The 13900-nt window shown below is 41.7% G+C and overlaps 1 protein-coding gene across 1 annotated transcript in view; it reads left to right on the top strand.

The window, feature by feature from the left end:
• AMOT (angiomotin) overlaps positions 1–13900 on the top strand; it is a 38461-nt gene that overhangs the window by 19542 nt on the left and 5019 nt on the right. The window contains exons 7-11 of the mRNA XM_074147296.1: positions 6360–6509; positions 8308–8498; positions 10747–10869; positions 11556–11788; positions 12640–12864. Coding sequence (XP_074003397.1) covers positions 6360–6509; positions 8308–8498; positions 10747–10869; positions 11556–11788; positions 12640–12864 — 922 coding nt within the window. The remainder of the gene's footprint in view (positions 1–6359; positions 6510–8307; positions 8499–10746; positions 10870–11555; positions 11789–12639; positions 12865–13900) is intronic.

Raw genomic sequence — 13900 nt, 5'->3', positions numbered from 1 at the left:
ACCCAGGCTTTAATATTGCAGGAGGGAGTTTGATGCCAAATACTTTATCTAACCACAACTGCTGGATGTAGACCATACAATTGCTACTACTTTTACACTTAAAAGTTCTGGAAATTCCTTTTTTTTTTTTTTTAATTGAGGTTGGTCATTTCTGCATGCCCTGGTTAATTCATACCACGGACGACCACGCTTCAACTTTAAAAAAGTTTGTGGTTTTTTTATAGTAGTGTAGCTTGTACTCCTTTACTCCACGACTTTACAAGCCACTGTTTTAATGAGTGCCTTAAGGAGACAGCTTTGAAATATAGTGACTACCACTAAGAAGATATAAATATCTACTCTTTGCCATCCTCATGCACACACCTTGCAATGGAAAGAGAAGCTAGAAATCCTCTCTAATGGGTACAAATTAGGGGCTGGGGGAAGGGAAGAAGGTTGAATGAAGTATCTTTTCTAAAAGTGGCTTGTATTTAGAAGCTATGAGATCTTTCAGCCATCAGAATTCAGCACAAACCAGATATTAGAGCTAAGATATTATATTCATTTCCCACTCAGCTATTGTGAAGGGAAATAGTGTACTATTTCTGATAACACTGAGAGTTCTGTCTGTGGAGAAATGTAGAAGTGCTCATTTCCAAATGATATCTATTGAACTTCATATGCTGCATCCGAGATACTTTCAGAACAGAGCTCTGGCTTGTAGAGAAGAGACCCAAAGGAGAGCTTGTGTGCTTGAAAGCTTGTCTGTTTTTTTCCAGTCCCTTCTCAAGGTCCATAAAAAGATATTCTTAGTCTTCACAGCTTTGTCTTACTTAAATTCTTAGACTCTCAGAGCTACATAACTACTCCTTTCAGGACAGAGTTGCTTTTAAAGGAGACGCTTTCTGGATGGCTTATTGTTCATGGACGGGTAGGGTAGAGAGGACAGAAAAATCCCTCTCTTCCCTGTAACTAGTATGTGTGTGTCTCTTTAATGACCTGCATTCTTGTAACAACGCAGAACTGGCTTTTTGCTGCCGTGTCGCTACCTCCATATTCTGCCTGTTAGTAGTTTTCCAGGGGTGGCTTTGAGAGTTATAACTTATTTTAACACAAACAAACGGAGAGAAAACATTATGACATTCCCATGCAACAAACTCTATTCCCTAGCAAGAGGATAATGTTACCAAATTGCTTCAGCATGAGTTCTTGCTGAGGCCGGTGGTGCCTTACTGGGCCTGAATTCAAACAAACTGAGGGCTCAAAGGCATCCTAGAGGAATATATTCCAACTGCAAGAGGGAAAGGTGGTTTAAACATGCTTGCTGTCTTCTTTTTTTTTTTTTTTTTTTTTTTTTTTACTACATTTCTGCCATAGCAGGCAAATTCTTGTGGGGAAACACATTTTCAGCTGCATTTGAATGGATTCAGCTTTAGGATAAACCCAGAATGTAATGAAAACACCCTGAATATATTAAACAAAGGACTTTGAAGACATCAGAAGTAGTGGGTGGGAGACAAGCAGATGCTGACGAGTGTTACCAATTTGCTGAAATAGGAGCTGTCCAAGACAAGGAGGGTAATGGCTGGGTTTGTCAAAATGCCTGGGAGAGTTTCTGAATCATTGCTAGCTATGCAGGAAGTCTTCTCTTCTTCCCCAGAAAAACTCTTTGCTGACTAACACATCTGGAAGCGATGAATCTCTTTACAAGAGAAGATCCTTCCTTCTTGCTTGCCTGATATGTCCAGGACTGTGCTTGTCCTGCAGGGGCTGCTCCAGTCTGGATGTCACAGCCTTCACCTCCCTTGCTTCTAGCGACCAGACGGTGAAAATTCCTCATTCCTGTGTGTTCCGTCTGTGCTGTGTGCACGAAACTTCAGAGCTTTACTTCTGCAAGGACCTGGGGTCCCTGAAAGAGATTGCGTGGATTGTTGAAGCCTAAATCAAATGAAGGAACAGGATTTGCTTGGCTTTTAGACTGTTAATCCCTTTTCTGCTGGGCAGTTGTAGTAGTAATCAAATGTCCCTATTTCCGACAGGAGCGCTTTGTCCCTGGCCATTGATTTTGGACCATGCAAATGCTCTTTGCAGCAGAGAAACTTGCAGGTTGCCTGCTGCCAGGTTGTACAGTGTCTTAGGAAGTCTTTTCTCCCGTGAAAAGATTCTGAGGACTAGTTTCAGTTTTCTAGGTTTAGTGAATTTGTTTAATTGTTTCATCCCCATATGTTTAGAGTGGTTGAATCATTTTCCATTGCTGGAAGCCCCACAGTTCAGGGATATCGGTGTGCAGACATTTTCAGGCAGTAAATCTTTCTGACTAACTTGGAAGCAGATTGTTCTTCAGGTCAGCCAGACTCTTGTGAGCAATGAAGCCTCTGAACCCCAAGCGTATGCTGCTTCTCCCAGCTGGCTCTCAACTGCAGAAAGCAATCTTGACAAAGGATAGAGAAAGTAACATGAAGACAGAAATACTTGATTGGGAAGCCAGGGAATCTTTCAGAGGTATTCCTTGCATCAATTCACCTTTTTGTGTATTAGATTTCTACAGAGTCCTAAGCCAGTCCTTGCCTTCTTTATTTTTATTGTCCTCAGTCCTGTTGCAGAATTTACATAAACATAATAGTGGATGTAAACGGGAGAGTGACTGCTCTTGCTTACAATGGTTTAATTAGAAAATCTTCTTGATAGAGTTAAAGCCTGACCTCTGATACTTGGTTAGGACATTTTCCAAAGCAGTCAGGGATTGACCTGGAGAAGATATGCACATGATTAAAGTCGTGCCGTGTGCTGTGGGAAATGCTGGGAAAGGGATACAGTCATGCTGAGGTGCTCTGCAGTGCTTCCAGACGTGCACTGAGGTTATTTGAGATCTTACCGTCTTAAGGAGGTGTTATAATAAAGATGTTATTATGAGTAAAATGCTCTGCATTTTCAGATCACCCTTCAAGGCAAAACAGTTAAAATACATTATGTGAGCATTAGCTTGCTGCTTAGTTAAACGCAGTACCATCAAACGGAAAATTACTATCTTGTCAAATTTATTTAAAATTATATACCAAAGGGCGTGACTGCATCAGTGTAAAGCTTCAGGAATGAACTCTTATCTAGAGCACGTGTTCACTGCAAGGCCTGTTGCAGAGGAGAGAATTCCAGCGTCCTTTGATGCCATCTCCCCTGTGGTAGATGTTACTGTGGCCCTTGGCACTGAGCAGCCAGTTTTGGTTCTTTGCTGGAAGAGAGAGGGTGGGGAATCCATGGCAAATGACCAAGAACAAGCCTCAGCATGCTGCCTTTTTTGTTCCTCCCATCTCACTCATGTCTGCAGCACCCTGGCAATGCTCAGGAACCTGTTTCCAATTCCTGTCTTAGAAAAACATGATCATACTCTCAATTTATGGTAATGAAATCCCTCTGTGCTTGGAAGAATTACTTCTGATCTTCTTTACATTGAGAGGACAAATCAAGTCAGAAAGATTTAAAAAAAAAAAAGCCCAACAAAGTAGATTTCATTGCTACCACTCTAGAGAATCCTGGTTCACAGAAAGGTAAATTGTTCCTCACAAATACTTGCGGTAGCAGAGATGGCAGAGCTGGAAATGAATGACACTGCCAGAATATGCAGGGAGTTGAACAAGTGCAGCAAGTACGTGAGATGAAGCAATCTCACATATAAAGGACAGTTGTGTCAAAAGACATGTTAGAAAAGCTGAGTTGTCTGGATCACGTACGTACCATCAAAACTTACTGAACATCTGTGTTCCAGAAAAATGAAAATGATTTGAGGGATTCCTGCATTAATTCTGTTTTTAAGCAATTAAAAAAAAATACATGCACCCCAAATTTTCTAACATTCCTATTTTTTCCTGATGCTGGAAGATGACGTGTATTTTGTGAAGGGGTAAAAAAAGATGTCTTTATGAAAAGCCACTGAACAAGCCTTGCCTGTACTTTGGGTCTGGTGCATGAGTTAGGCATGTGCAGGCAGTGCTGGTGAGTTGGGCAACACCTTGTGTTGCAACGTTTCACCTGCAGGTTCGGCTGATGGGAGCAGTTTCAAAGTGAATGTTTCAGTGGAATTTCTGTGTCCTAATTCTTTTTTGGCTGGGCTCTTGGTATTCTTTGAATGCAGGCCAAAACGCTAATCCGCACATACGCATACTCAGGTTTATTAATTATAAAACTAGTAAAATGTCAGTGGCTACTTTTGCAAGGGTAATTTCACCTGTGTGTTAAAAAACTTTTCAGAAATGTAAATGCTTTGTGGTAGGTAATTAGACCTAGTGTCCGTCCTTCCTTCCTTAATTTTTCATACAGAAGACTGGGGGAAGAGAGCTGATTTCCAAGAGATAATTATTCAGCTCGATGCATCATGTTTCTCTGCTAGCAAGTTTATTAGGTTGTTCCTTACTCTTGCCTGGGTCAGTAAGCTCTTATGCAAACCCAAGATACCAGATTCTCTCCATTTCTAGGTTCTGCTGTTGACTCATAGTTTATAATTTTTGGCTAGTTACATAACTACTGTGAGATGGTTAATCTAAGTGTAAAACGAGTGCATGAAGCTACACTTTATTGGAGTCTGAGAAAGCTTAAATCAGTGTTACTAAGCACTATAATCTAGAATAAAAACTTCTATTAGGTATAACATTTTTATTGATTTTCTGCAGAGCAGCAGTGGAATATTAAGTTGTATTAAAATGTTCTTGTCCCTCCCATTCCAAACAAGCCTGAAATCTTGAGCAATCAAAGAATAAAAATACCTTTCTACTGTACATGCACTGGTGGGAGGGCCTTTGGATGGATTGCTCACTATTTATTGTAACTTTTATTATAAAATACTTGTTTGGGGAAAATCCTGTAGGGCATCAACATTCACGCTGTGAGATTAGATGCCTGCTGACTTTATGAAGAGAAGAAAAGGATACCATGTCTGGGATTAATAGTGTTTGGAGATTTTTCTCTCTGCTGTTCACATTGCAGTCTCTGGATTGCCTCAAGGAACAGGAGTGTGAAAAGGAAAAATTTTGAAGAAACACATGATAAGACCTTTTCTTAAGGAAGGTGTAATGTAAGAACAGCTCATGTTGTTCAGATCAAAGCTCAGCAATCCCCGTATCCTGTCTCCGCTGAAATTTGCAGCAGATTCCTAGGGAACACTATCAGAATGGGGCCAACAAACAGCGATACTTTCCCAGAATACTTTCCGCTTCCAAGAAGGACTTCCTGAGCCAAAAGTGGTGTCTTTTGTCTTTGATATCCCTCAGTGAACTTTTCCACCATGAAGCTGTAGAGTAGCTCTTTGAACTCGCACAAGGGAGTCTATGTTTTGCACTGTGGTGCTTCTCTAGACTTTGGCTCCGACTGTTGGGAAAAGTTGCCTCCTTCCTGCTATTTATGTATTTCACGGTCTATGACAGTCATAGCTAAAAAACCAATGCCACAGATTTGCCACAGAAGGCCAGCTAGTTGTCATCGCTACTCTTTTCCTTAACAGGAAATGATATCCATAGGTGTGCAGTATTTTATATATTAGAATAGAGCTGGGCCCTGAGTGTGTTTTATTCCTTTTTTTTTTTTAATTCATATTTTAGTTCGGTTTTATTCTGCCTGAACTGTGGATTAACCTTGCTAAGACAGTTACTGGGGGTCTCAGCATGTTAGTTTTCATTGCTTATTGTGAGACAGGGCAGCTGGGTTTGCAGGATGAACAACGGAGGAGGACGGGAGGGTGGGGGCAAGGAACAGAGATGGACTTCTCAGGTCACACTGGGCCAAGATGAGTGAGATGAACGTCCAGCCAGCCAGAATAAACCTGGCTGCACTGTGGAGAGAGCACAGGTCATGTCGAGTGTATGCTTTGATCCTATTTATTATTTTATTGTTATGGGAATGGAATGGGATCCTGCAGTTTTTGATTCATTTTCTGCTTAATCACATAAAAACACCGCCAGCAATTTTCATTATTGCACTGAAAAGTGTTTCCAACTTGTGGACCAGCTGTAATCCCTGTCTTTGCTACAGTTACCTTGGTAACATGCGTGAAGTCACTTTAAAACTCTGTATTATGAACCTAGATATCCTTTCTAGCCTATTGCTCCTCTCAGTCATTTGCAACAGATAATTACCTCAGTTTCCCCATCATTCCCATGGGGTCGCTGAAGACTAAAAGAACAAATATACCTTGCACGGAAGTGGAGATGGGAAAGATCTGTAACACCATGAGTGTCGAGTCCAGAGTAGGAGTCTGAGGCGCACTGACAGCAGTCATCTGGACATGTTCTTCCCCGCTGGTGTTTCTGTGCTCTGCAATGTGTACGAAGCCAGAAGTTCACTCACTTGTTCTCATTATTTAACTTATGTTGCATTTTCTTCCTTTGTTTCAGCTCAAAAAGAAGCAGGTCTATGTTGAGAAGGTGGAGAAGATGCAGCAGGCCTTGGTGCAGCTGCAGGCAGCGTGTGAGAAACGGGAACAGCTGGAACACAGGCTGCGGACCCGGCTGGAGAGAGAACTGGAATCTCTCCGGATGCAGCAGGTACCTACTGTTTTCCTCTGCTATACTAGGTTTCTTATAGGATTATACACTATACTCTACACCACACACAAAAGAAGAGCAGTGTTTTTTTCCATCTTGTAAAATTAGTGAATTTTTCTTTTGGTGGCTAGAATCGTGGATTTGCTGGCCATTGTATTGTTTTTTTCTTGATTTAATTCTTCCATTCCAACCAGAAAATTTAGATGAGACATCAACAGGGGATCCATCATGTGAAAAGATTCAAACATAGTTATATATCTAGACGGTATTCTATCTTTAAGTAACCTGATTATATTTACTTTTATATTATTTTCAAAAATGTTATTCACAGTTTAAAGTTTTATATAAAATTCATTAACAACTGGCCTGAAAAGAGACCCTTCAAAAAACTTCTGCATTTAAGAAAAAACAAAACCAAACCAGCAAAATGAATTCTATAAATGCAGTTGATGGAAATGGATGGGAGCTTCATGTAGAGTATGTTCTTACAATTGTAACGGAGTCTTTTTCAGTGAAAAGAATGAATGAGAAGTAGATTGTGCAGTAGTTATGAATTGAATGTGAAGTTTTAATTTTATTTCAACCTATGTCAAACATAGGTGAACTGTCAGGTTTGTAAATTTTACTGAAAATAGGATGCAGGCCTGTGTTCTAAATTGCATTTAGTTTCAGGTTATGTTATCCCCCAACTTCCACCTCTGCATAGGAATGGATATTTATTATCTTACTTGTATTTTTGTATTGGTTTTAGTAGGAGTTACAGTAATTTGATAAACCTTTCTGTGTTACCTTTGGAAGATGAGGTGCTCTGAACCCCACAATTTTTGACATTGAGCCTGAGTCAACACAAAAAAATAGCTTTCTTGTGGTTAAGAATTCTGAGCTGAACGTAAAATAACTTATCTGCCCAATTTATTTTCTTTTAAGCTTTTTTTTAAATTATTTTTAAGTCAAATATCCTGCCAATCACAGATAAGACTTCCATATAAAATTGTATTTTATCAGTTGAACTATTAGCTCAGCAGCTCCCTACTCTTTCTTTTTTGAAAGGGAACATTGCCTATCTTCAAAATCTTGCTTTAGAACTCAAGTATTTTTGATCCCCAGCTACTTAATCCACAGGTATACACTGATCATATTGATTTAATAACCAAATTTTAAAAAAATATTTTGGATATATTTTTTTAAAAGGTGTGATAACTCTTGTATACTTTTTAGTGTTTTGCTGGAACAGTGTTGGAAGTAAATCTGTGTTTCTTTAGGCATTATGGATGGGCTGTAGGCATCAGACCTCAATAGCCTGATCCAGCTCTCAGACGCACATGTGGGGCTTGGCCCATGGAAAAAGGCCTTAGGAGGAGTATTTTCCATCTCAGATACTTGCTTGTTTGCATAGACCAGCTCTGGAATGGCACCAGGAAGCACTCTAGCATGGGTGCTGTGAGTTAAGCTGTCTTGGGAGCAGTGCTTGGTGTTTTATGACTTTTGGGCTTCAACACTTGGAAAATAGAAGGAGCCTTTCTTGCATTATATGAGCTTGTTTCCTGGTTTTGACAGGCTGAAGCTGAGGTGCCCCTGCAGATGTTTCAGATTAAGCTCTAAAGGAGACTATTACCATCACCTAGTCTGCCAAGCATGGCATAGGCCACTGCATTTCACTCCGGGGGGTCATGTGTCCAGCCGGTGCTGCTCTGGACCAGCCTCTGTCCTTCAGATAAAAAGCAAAGAAATCAACTCTGAGTCTTACAGATGCATCCTGAGACTTTTTTTTTTCTTTTTTTTCCTTTTTGGAAATCAGCGTCAGGGTACATCTCAGACTGCCAACGTCTCGGAGTACAATGCCACAGCGCTTATGGAGCTCCTGCGCGAGAAGGAAGAAAGGATTCTTGCTCTGGAAGCTGACATGACCAAATGGGAACAGAAATACCTGGAGGAGAGTGTGATGAGACAGTTTGCTTTGGATGCAGCTGCAACTGTGGCTGCTCAGAGGTAAATGAGACTTTTTCATAGGGATTATTTTCTTTTTCCAGTTGAATGTCATATTTCCCACCAAGGAATGTTGTCATACCACCCTCCCATGATACCTCTCCTTGTGGTCTGAACAGCTTCTCAGACTTCTGCATGCAAGTGGAGCTTGGCTGCTTTTCCTGGAAGCTGTGCAATTGCCAACAATTAGAAACTTTTTTCCAGGGAAACATTTCCCCCACATGCAGGGGCCGTTTTCCAGACTGGAATTGTTCTGCGCCATTCCTAGAAGCTGTTGATTCAAAACTGGATGTATGAGGAGTGTTCTGTTTTTTTATTTTTTTTAAACAGGAATCAGTACTTGCTGAAGTCATGTGAGATGGGCTAAGCTTGATGATTCACATCATTCACCCTGAATGGCTTGTTTGTTCTCCAGAATGTTTTTGCAAATTACTTTGTGGTATTGTCCTCAATATTGTTACTAACCAGAAACATCTACTAGGAAATTCTGCTCAAAACATTCTGCTGTGTATAGAGAGCACTGCTTGTGGGGGTGGGAAGGGAAGAGTGTCTGAAATTTGGTAACAAGCTCACATTCCAAGACAACTGTACAGAAACACTTATTATGGCTGTAAATAGGCCCAAGTGCTTCAGCTGGTCAGTAAACAGAAGCTGTTATTGGAGTTAGCGTTAGGTATTGCTTACATGTAATTTCATTGCTCACTAGCTTCTGGTCCTTGATGGCAGATTTTATTTTAGATTGTTTCATGAACCAGATTCAAATAGGGATGTTATCGCAGCTGGCTTCCTAGCTTGTAAGATCACACTAGAATTACAGGGGTAGAGTTGCAGATCTACTGTGTTAGTGTTTAAAGACTTATCTTATCTTGCTGCAGAAGCAGGTTGTTATTTTAGGGTATTGATGCTTCTTGTGCACTGTTTTCCACCTCCCCAGAGATTCTCTAAAGGCTCATGCTACTGCTTGTTCTTAGAGACCATGTTATATTTTCAGCATGCGCTGATAAGCAGGGGTCTGGACTATTGTTTAACGTGGAATGAGAGGGGATGTGTTAGGCCTGTTCAGGTTTTGTTAAATGAACAAGAATGCCTTCCAGTCAGGACAGAGCCAACCTCTATTTTTCCATTTCCTTCTAGGTGCTTCTACCCCAAAAGAGAGTATTCCATTAGTGTCAATACTTCTGCAAGTTTGTATGAAGTTGACACCTATACTATCTCCTTTGAAAATAAAGGCTGTGAGGGATTCAACTAATTTTAGTGACCACCTCATCTACACTGTGCACATTTTTTTTCCCTTTTCTTCGATAGTGGAAAATAGCATCCCTTAGGAAGTTGAGGTTGCAGGAAGGATACTTTACAGCACAGGAATCTTGTTAGCACAGCACAGGTTCCTTTGATAAATAACCTTCTTATGCCCTTCACATTCGTGCTTTGCTGTTCCTGATCTGAACTTTTGCAGACTTAAAGGTACATTTACCAGACAGTTCTTAGACCCGCTGGGTCTGAGAGAACAGATTTCTTACTACAATGAATTAGAGCTCTTGGTAACTCTAAATTTTTGTGTGTGTTTGTTTTTTTTCTAATTATGTTAATGCATAGCTATGACAGTAACATGCTTTTAATGAGTCATACAGTGATACAGAGCATAGCACAGTGACTTTGTTCTGACTGAACAGAACCAAGTAGAATTAAATAATTATTACATTTTAGTTAGTGGAATGAACAGCTATCACAGTGTTAACATCAGGCACTATATGGAATCAGTATAAAACTGTTTTCAGCCTGCTCCCAAGTTTTTTGCACCAAGCTGCTTAGGATTGTTTAAGAAACATCCATGCCTATTTCCCTTTGATACTCAGATTCCTTCTATGATACTGTTGGAAAGGGAAAAATCTGATGCGAAGTTTGCACTGTTTCAATTGAAGAAGTGTGCCTAGTGCTCTATACCATTCTTCCCCCTCCCCATGTCCTTGGATTTCCCTCGTCGATCAGTTTACATCAGTGCAGTGAATCAGTTAGATTATAGACTGGCCCAGGATGGACAGTAGATTGACTACTGTTGTAATGACTCGCATATTTTTATAATCCTTCTTTCATTAGGACTGGGAGTTGCATTTTTGGAAGACACTGATCCACTCTAAATTCAAAAAAAGTGGATATTCTTGTTCGATACTTTTGAGCAATAATTTTGTGCTACTAGGAGGAAAGCAGCAAATTTAGCTGGTCCTTCATCTGCTCTACTGCTTGTTTTCAGGGACACAACAGTGATCAGCCACTCGCCTAACCCTAGCTATGACACCTCGCTGGAAGCTCGCATTCAGAAGGAGGAGGAAGAGATCCTGCTTGCCAACAGGAGATGTCTCGACATGGAGGGAAGGTAAAATGCAATCTGGTCCTATCTGGCTTCTTTAAGACAGGGACTTTAAATCAATTGTCTGGGTAGACGCCTCAGAACAAGAAATTCTTGTGTCTTCACCGATAGCAACGATGTAGGATGCCAGACGCTCATTTGGCCACAGCAGTATCTACATAGCAATCCAAAACCTGTCTTGATACTGAGGGCTAATGCAAAAAAGTCATCTTAGATTTTTTTTTTTTTTGTGTCTAGCTTGTTCCTTGTCTCTCTTCAGGGCATCTTCATCAGACCCCAGGCTCCAGCCACCTCTTAACAGTCTTACAGAACTCTTTTGCCTGGGGTTAGGTCCAGTGCAAACTCTCCAAAATGTGTTAATCTTCTTCTTTCTGTTGGTCTCATGTCCTGTCCATAACTCAGCTTTGTCTCAAAGCCCCTTTCATGGCTGTTTAGAGCAGCTTCCAGTAGCCACAGGTTGGTGCGTATCTCATGGAGTGCTGCACTCTCATGCATGTGTACGTGAAGTCTCATGCATGATCTGCTCTGGTGGGCTCTGAGCAGCCAGTGTTCAGGGCAATAAGCTCACTGGCATCCTCTCTGCCTCCCCAAATGCCTAAGGGAGTCCTAGTCACAGCCATGGGGGTACTGAGGCCTCAGTCCAAGGAGACAGGAGTACAGGTACATTGTTCTTCTTTGTACTTCTCAAAAAGGATCAAGACTCTGCACGCTCAGATCATTGAGAAGGATGCCATGATCAAAGTCCTGCAGCAGCGCTCCCGGAAGGAGCCTGGTAAGACAGACCAGATCTCCTCAATGAGACCCGCCAAATCGCTGATGTCGATATCGAACGCTGGCTCAGGCTTGCTGTCCCACTCGTCAACACTGAGCAGCACTCCCATCCTGGAGGAGAAGAGGGAGGACAAGAGCTGGAAAGGCAGCCTAGGTAACTTTTAAATAACAGCGGCAGCTCAGATACACAAGTTGCTGCTCAGAGGGGAGGCAGGAGCAGCAGCAGGAAGGTGGTGTGTCGGACAGACAGATCATCTGGCCTAGCATGAGGTTAAAGCTGACTGCGGGCAAGATGAGACACATTTGGAACAAGTGCTTGTTTTAATCACTTTTGGGAAATAGTGACTTCTGATGTCCAGGTTCTGTCATTAAAACATGTAAGCCCTAGTTCCCAATTTGGTACCTGACTTTAGAGATATTTGAGATCTAGTTTGCAGAGTTCCCAAGCACTTGCGTTCAGCTGAGTTGTTACAGCTCTCTCAAGATGTAAAGTCTCCTTGAATAGGAGCAGAGATACTAATCAGGTTTGCTGTCCTGTAGTGTTGTGCCTGCACTAACATGACTTTTGTCTAGAATGGCTCAACACCCTTGTTCAGAGAAAACGAGTTGTAACAGAGCAAAGATTTGGTGATTATTTTTTTTTCTGGGGTAGTTAAGCCTAAAGACCCTCCCTGTGAGACTAAAAGACCCTGAAATGTAAATGAGAATCTGTTGCAGCTGATTTCAGAGTGTGCAGACTTACCCTGCCATAGATGGGCTGCTGCTTAGAGTCAGGGAAATAAGGCGTTAGTGCCCACTTATGTATCTTGCAGCAACATGAGGATACTGCTGTTCTTCAGGTACTTCAACACCCAGTGGTGAAAGGTGTGATAGAAAGGTAAAATAGTGCTGTCTGCTGAAGCACAGAGCACTTCCAGGTCCTGGAGCAAGTACCACAAAAGAGTGCAGAACTGATACCAATTAGTTTTCTGGAATTGTGAAATTTCCTTCCCTTTTTACCCAAAGGTGTTCTGCTGGGAACAGAATATCGCTCTGAATCCATTCCCTCCACCCCCTCTCCTGTCCTTCCTTCCACACCATTGCTGTCAGCCCACTCGAAAACAGGCAGCAGAGACTGCAGCACCCAGACTGACCGGGGAAACGAGCAGAGCAAAGCTGCATCTTCCACTGCAGCTCCCACACCAGGACGACTCCCCGGTACCGGCCTGGCCTACAGCATGGACAAAACAGGTAACAAAGCTCAGCTGCTCTCCCAGAGGGTTCCCTGCCACTGCCTTGCCATCAGTTCTGCTCTGTGGGACAGGCCCTGCCGTCCCTTTTTCCATTCAGGAAAACTGGGTTTAGTTTTTGTGAGGACAGATGGGTTTCAGAGGGAAGCTTTGCCAATGTTCTGAGGGATCTCAAACGCTCTGAAGGGAAAAAAAGCCCTAAGAGCAGTGGCATGAGCATGGACGCAGTGGATAGAGAGGTATAGAGAGGTATAACGAGATTTAAGTATTGGAGTAGGTATGTGCAAAATCCAGGATAGTCTCTGAGACAGTGTCTACCCTGAATTGTGAGTAGCGTGTGGGGTGTAAACAGCACATGAAAATGGGCTGTAGAAACTGGCCATTGCGTTTTAGTAGGTATTAAAAGCAAAGTGTACTCAGATAAGGGGAAGGGAGAAGAAGGCAAGGTAACTATCATGATAAAGCTGTCTCGTTATTGTTCTGTCCCAGTCGCAGGACCGACTTCAGTGTTGGCACAAGTAGATCCAGTTGACAGTGACTGTCACAGAAGCTGCATTTGCTTCCCACAGAGCTCTGAGCTGGCAAGAGCTGCTCATTTTCCAGACCACTCTGCCAAATCAATGCAGATTACACAACCTTGCCTCTTCTACTTACAGACACATTACAATTATGTTGTTCTTTATGGAAGAGTGAATTTGGCTGGTCTGCTGTGCATCTTGCCCATGCTATGCTATTTAATGGGTATCGAGGGAGACAGGGGAACAGGTTTTGTGCTGAAAGTCTACACTGACTACATTGGTTTAAATGCAGTCACTCCAGTTTTATACGCCCTTGTGTATCAGTGGGAGATACCCAAAGGGAATTTGATAAAATATCTTTGTCTGGCTACATACCTGAAGAATTTAATTTTTTAAAATGAAATAAGGAGTTGTTAGCTGTCTTTTGGCCAATGACAGAAGCTGACTTTTAAAATGTTAATGTCATTTTTCTAACCTCATTGAAATTACACCTTTGATTGTCTGTCTCTTGTTTTTCCT

Source organism: Numenius arquata, chromosome 5 (assembly GCF_964106895.1).
Source record: "Numenius arquata chromosome 5, bNumArq3.hap1.1, whole genome shotgun sequence".
In the NCBI taxonomy this organism is placed as follows: domain Eukaryota; kingdom Metazoa; phylum Chordata; class Aves; order Charadriiformes; family Scolopacidae; genus Numenius; species Numenius arquata.
The sequence above is the reverse complement of the archived record's forward strand: the minus strand, read 5'-3'. Positions and strand labels throughout refer to the sequence as shown.